Consider the following 6,422-nt stretch of genomic DNA (forward strand, 5'->3'; position numbering starts at 1 on the left):
AGTAGAAAGAAACTCAAAGATTTGAAACAAGTTTTTTAATTTTTATTATACACATTGATAGCTTCATATTTACGTTTTCACTACATTGAATTTTCTATGCATGTAAAATCACTTTTGTACGTTAGACTTAATGCAAACGGCAATATTGGATGTGTGAAATTTTGGACTCTTATGTATGTTTCTTAATGCAATTAATTTAGTTGTATTTGTTGTTTATTTGTTCATTGTAGATGCTTGCTAAAATGTCATTTAATCAAAAGATTAAAACACCCGGCACCGAAATACTCAGTCATTTTCCATTTTAATAATAATACAAATTTTATTGATATGATAGTAATTAGAGGGCTAGTTCACCCATACATTAAAAGTTACTCACACTCAAGTGGTTCTTTATTCAGTTGAACACAAAAGAAGATATTTTGAAGAATGTGCGAAACTGGTAACCATTGACTTCCATTGTAGGAAAAATTCAATAGTTACAGGTTTCCAGCATTTTTTTTAAATATCTACATATTTTGTTCATCAAAATAAAGAAACTCACAGGTGTGGAACAAGTAAAGGATGCGTAAAATGATGACACAATCTCCAGTTTCAGGTGAACTATCCTTGCATCCCTATTTGACGCAGACGACAACATGGGATGTGTGATATTGTGTTTTATAATGCAATTAATTTAGTTGTTTTTATTAATTTGTTCATTTTAGATGCTTGCTAAAATGTCATTTAATCTTGTCAGGAATATTTAGAATATCAAAAGATTATGACACACTGCCGCAAAATACTCAGTCATTTGCCATTTTAATAATTTAAAATACACATTGTATTAATATAACAATAAAAGGGCTAGTTCATGCATAAATTAAAAGTTACTCACTCTCAAGTGGTTGCAAACCTTTATTAGCTTCTGTTAAACACAAAAGAAGATATTTTGAAGAATGTTAGAGACTGGTAACCATTGACTTCCATGGTAGGACAAACAAACACCATGGAAGTCAATGGTTACAGGTTTCAAACATTTTTCAAAATATCTTCTTTATATTTCATTCATCAAAGGAAACTCAAAGGCTTCAAACAAGTAACGAGTAAATGATGACACAATCCCCAGTTTTAGGTGATCTATCCCTTTCAAACATATTATTGTTAATTTTTACTATACAAATTGATAATTTCATATTTACACTACATTATATGTATGCAAAATCACTTTTGTACGTTAAACTTGATGCAGACTACAACATGGGATGTCTGATATTTTGGACTCTTATGTATGTTTTTTTATTGCAATTAATTTAGTTTTTTTTATTAGTTCATTCACTTTAGATGCTTGCTAAAATGTCATTTAATCTTGTCAGGAATATTTAGAATAATATCAAAAGATTAAAACACTCGGCACCAAAATACTCAGTCATTTTCCATTTTAATAATGATCATTTAATAATAATAATGATAATTTAATAATGATAATAATAATAATAAAAGGGCTAGTGCACCCATTAATTAAAATGTACTCACACTCAAGTGGTTCCAAACCTTTAATAGTTTCTGTTGAACACAAAAGAAGATATTTCGAAGAATGCTAGATACTGCCAACAATTAATTTCTATAGTAGGAAAAACAAAAACCATGGAATTCAATGGTTACAGGTTTTAAACATTTTTCAAAATATCTTCTTTATAATTTATTCAACAAATCGAAGAAACTATAAGGTTTCAGACAAGTAAAGAGTGAGTAAATGATGACATAAGCCCCAGTTTTGGGTGAACTACTTTAAAATATATTATTGTTCATTTTTGTTATACACATTTATAGTTTCATTGTTATGTTTTCATTACATTTAATTTTCTATGCATGTAAAAACACCTTTGTACATTGCATTTGATGGGATGTCTGATATTTTTGGACCCTGATATATGTTTATTAATGCTTGCAATATATTATATATATATATATAGATAGATAGATAGATAGATAGATAGATAGATAGATATATATATATATATATATACATACATACATACATACATACATACATACATACATACATACATACATACATACATACATACATACATACATACATACATACATACATACATACAGACACCAGGAAAAAAAGAAAGAAAAAAGTCTTTGTGTCTGGATGAAGAGGACAGACACTTGTAATTTATTAGCTATATTCTCATGAATGGACTCATTGTGTGTTTTAGATCTTACGTCAGGGGTCTGCATTGAGGGTCTTTGCTGCACATTCCCAGTCGCTTTCCTCAGAGGAAATAAAAAAAACCTCACGAAATGCTACGAGTCTCAAGTGTGAGAATCAAAGGTAACAACTTCAATGTTTCCGTGATGCGACAGCTTTTGCTGGATGCACAAAAAAAAGAAAGGTGCAGTTGCGGTGGGTGTGATGATTAGCAATGAAAGAAACGAGCTGCTCATTTAACCAAGAATCATAATAAACCAAACCACAAATCTGCCACAAATGCTTGCAGAGCTGCAAGGTGTGTGTGTGTGTGTGTGTGTGTGTAGCTTCACCTGTGTGTGCTGCTATGGGTGTGTCATCCATTTGATTCAGCATTATTGCAATAACCAAACAACAAGTATTGCTTTTCTCCACATATATTTTAATAACAGAACAATTTAAAGTACAATAAGAAATAGAAGCTACGGTTTATAAAACTCTTCAGCAGAACATAATGATGGGCCAGCATCAGCCTTATCTATACACAACTGTAGAAGCAGACAGGTCTTTTTTCGTCTCTTTTTAAACGACAGAATTCATATAAAAGAAAATAATCATAATAATAATTCGCTACATTATTTGTCCTGCGCTACCTTTTTTGATTCAATTTCCCACGAAAGCACCAGCTGTCTGCATATATTTCAAAGTTTATAAAATATAAATTATTGGAAAAATATCAAAAATGTTTGTGAACTAAAATACATAAAAAAATTCATTTGAACAAAACCAAAACATACAAAATAAGGCAAAACTGTGGGGAAATAAAAACATGTAAAAAAAACTAAAAATGTGCACCCATAATGCATCACTTTATATGATTTGTACAATCAGAGACTGCATTGTGACCTCATTTTAATAAAAGAAATCCTGTTTCATGCTGGCTTTCTGGAAAATTCACTCACTCTTCTGTCAGAACACACTCTGCTGTTACTCTGCATATTCAAGTGAATATGGTTTATTTTTAATAGCCATTTTATGAAATGTTCTCTGTAAAAATAGACAATTCCAAAGCCACACCGATGCGGACGGGTTTTTGCCACTGTAAACAATACCATTTGTTTTCTTAGAAGAGCGCTCTTTGCTTTGGCTTTTCCCACGAGGTCTTGTGTATCTCAGACCCTTCCCACACAGTGAAACAGTCCAAATGCTGCTGCGTATGAACCAAACCCAAAAACACTGGATAGATAGCACATTTAAAAGTGGCGTTTCTTCAGATACCTACACTTTTCTGTAATATAACTCTGGCTTAAATGTCCATAACACTGAAACAGACTCCCATTATCAACTCTTGTGCCAGTAGTACACACGCTATTATCTTTAAAGCTGCCGAACAACAGAAAAACAAAACGTATCAGCATGATCTGGTGTACTTTCTCAAAGCCAAATCAAACACCAGCCACTTTCGTCGATCTCCAGATTCACGCCGACGTGTGCACTTTTCGTCTTTTTATGGCTTCAGCCTTTCGTTTGATTGCAAAGAGGCCCGACATTTCAGTTGTCACCTACCTACACGCGTCTCGGTTTACCTAGAGAAAACACAGTAACGTGATGTGCTATATTAAGGCAAGACTTTATGAAAATGATTCACGTACAAACAAACCAATGTTTGATGTCTTTTGTCTTCGTAGACAGCAGCGGTGTCAGAAACGCTCACCACAAACGTGCGTTTGCTGCGCCGTTGGGAAGCCAACGGCCGCTTTCATTTGCATCTCGCTCACTCGCAGTTTGACTGACTTTCAACTGAAAAAGGCAAGATCCTGGCGTCTATTTTGATCTGCTGATCAAAAACAGCATTTTCAGCTACGGACACACTGTGGCGAGAGCAACCCATAACCAACCGTGACCTTAAAAGAAGCATCTAAGCACAGTTTGACTTCAATAAACCTTCATTTCTGCATATATATATATATATAAAAATGTACAAAATGGCGTAAATTGTACGCACAAATTAATACTGACACATATAGATCTTTAAGAAACAATAATAAAAAGTAAATTTGGTCCGGCTGAGAACTTTTTCCCTCATGTCAGGAATGCAAGTTAACTCGACGGTTTCTGCGATCTTCCTCTTGTCTCTAATTTTGGCAACATGTTTGATAACAGTCCAACAACAACAACAAAAAAAAACGTCCGTGTCATTGTCCTCGGTTCCTTCCCGGTGTTTGTGCTACTGAGTCGCTTCTACCTGAACTTAGAGTTTTCCCTTCCTCGCAGATCATTAAATCAACATCGACGCAGAGATTCGAAACTTTGGTAAATGTTTTGACTCTTCCTCTTTTTTTTTTTCTGAGCTCAAAACAGTGTTGGAATGTGACTGGACGCCCCGTTTCTCTTTTGCAGGGTCTTTGAGGGGACTCCTTTTACTCTCTCTTCTGTCCAGACTTTACTCATCCGTGTCGGGCTTGACGTCTAACATGGTGTGCAGCTCTTCGGGAGTGTATCCCAGTAGGCTTTTCAAGTCACACACGAAGCGGTAGACGTAGCGCTTGCCGGACGTTTTATGAATGATGTTCTTGTCGTAGTAGTAGCGCAGGCCACGGCTCAGCTTCTCGTAGTTCATCTTGGGCTTGTTTTTCCTCTTTCCCCATCTGCGGGCCACCTACGGGTGCAGGAGACATCGTCAGATATGCACTCGATGAAACATTAGCATTTAATGGTAATTAGCGCTAGCATTTGTCTTGTTTACGTTTGTCAGTTTTCATTGGAACAATATTTGGCTTTCAGCTGATGAATGGCACTTGTGCGTTTGGTTTCTGAACAACAATGGGCAAAGGCACTGTTGTTTGTTTTCAGCTAAATTTGAACCATTTATTTCAAAGTAGGGGAAAAAGCTAATTTTTATAACTCCCCTAGAGTAAACCATTGAGTTTAACCATTTTTTAATCCATTCAGGTGGTCTCCAGCTCTTGGAGGAGCACTTTTAGCTTAGCTTAGCATAGACTCTGCTGTAGTTACATAGTGTACTAAGACTGATGAAAAATTCAAGTTGCTATTTTCTTGGCTAATATGGCTCAAAACTATACTCTCATTCATTACAATCAAGGAACTTTGCTGCCAAACCAAGAGTCAAGCTTTAAATAGGAAAACTATCTAAACAGTTATTTTGGAGCGAGATGCTAATGGTCTGATGCAATTCTAATGATCTATGCTAAGCTAAGCTAAAAAAAAATGCTCCTATGAGAACCAGATATCAGCTAAACTGATTCAAAAATGGGAGTTACAATTGCATATTAGGTAATACTGTGTGTGTGAAAAAAATAAATGTGTATATATATATTTATTTACTTATATATTTTTTTCAGTTTAAGTTGGCTATTATATCTCTGGATATTCCATGTCACAAAAAAAGTACGTCGTCATCAATGCCGTTTAATTTTATTCAATTTTTTTCCCCCTTGTTTTCTTTTTGTCATCTAGAATTCGCCCATTTCCTCTGTCCGTCTGCTGCCTGTACAACAGCTCACCTCATCCGGGTCAGAGAGCTTGAACTCCCAGCCATCTCCAGTCCAGCTGATGAAGGACTGGCAGGATTTATCCGTCAGGAGCTCCAACAAGAACTGCCAGAGCTGGATGGGTCCACTACCTGAACACAGAAACAACACCATCACTTAACACAATCTCACATACAAGCCTTACAGCTATGCAATATATATATATATATATATATATATATATATATATATATATATATAAAGCAGTTGCAATCTTGAAAGTACAATGTTCACATTTTGCATTTTATTTAGCGATATTTATATTTTATGTTGGACCTGTTATCATTCGTTTTTGAAATGTGTTTTATAGTTTATTAATATTTATTTTATATTTCTATAAAAAGTTATATTTATTATATGCATCTAAAGCAGGGGTCACCAATCTCGGTCCTGGAGGGCCGGTGTCCCTGCAGGATTTAGCTCCAACTTGCCTCAAGACACCTGCCTGGGTGTTTCAAGTATACCTAGGAAGACCTTGATTAGCTTGTTCAGGTGTGTTTGGTTAGGGTTGGAGCTAAAATCTGCAGGACACCGGCCCTCCAGGAACAAGTTTGGTGACCACTGATCTAAAGTATATACTTTAATATGTAAAAATAAATAGCATTTAACATGTAGTCTATTTACAAGGGATAAACCAATTTTCGACCAATGCCGATGACCGATATCTTGTTCAATTTGGAGATATATATATA

At 34.9% G+C, this 6,422-nt stretch overlaps 1 protein-coding gene across 3 annotated transcripts in view; it reads right to left on the bottom strand.

The window, feature by feature from the left end:
- Nucleotides 1-2,600: 2,600 nt before the first annotated feature.
- Nucleotides 2,601-6,422, bottom strand: part of ets1 (v-ets avian erythroblastosis virus E26 oncogene homolog 1) — a 102,239-nt gene continuing 98,417 nt past the window's right edge. For all 3 annotated transcript variants that reach the window (XM_056478151.1, XM_056478149.1, XM_056478152.1), the window contains 2 exons: nucleotides 5,704-5,822; nucleotides 2,601-4,838 (listed from right to left, as the gene is read on the bottom strand). In XM_056478151.1, the coding sequence (XP_056334126.1) occupies nucleotides 4,623-4,838; nucleotides 5,704-5,822 (335 nt within the window). In that variant the 3' untranslated portion in view covers nucleotides 2,601-4,622. The remainder of the gene's footprint in view (nucleotides 4,839-5,703; nucleotides 5,823-6,422) is intronic.

This window comes from Danio aesculapii, chromosome 18, assembly GCF_903798145.1.
Source record: "Danio aesculapii chromosome 18, fDanAes4.1, whole genome shotgun sequence".
NCBI lineage: Eukaryota > Metazoa > Chordata > Actinopteri > Cypriniformes > Danionidae > Danio > Danio aesculapii.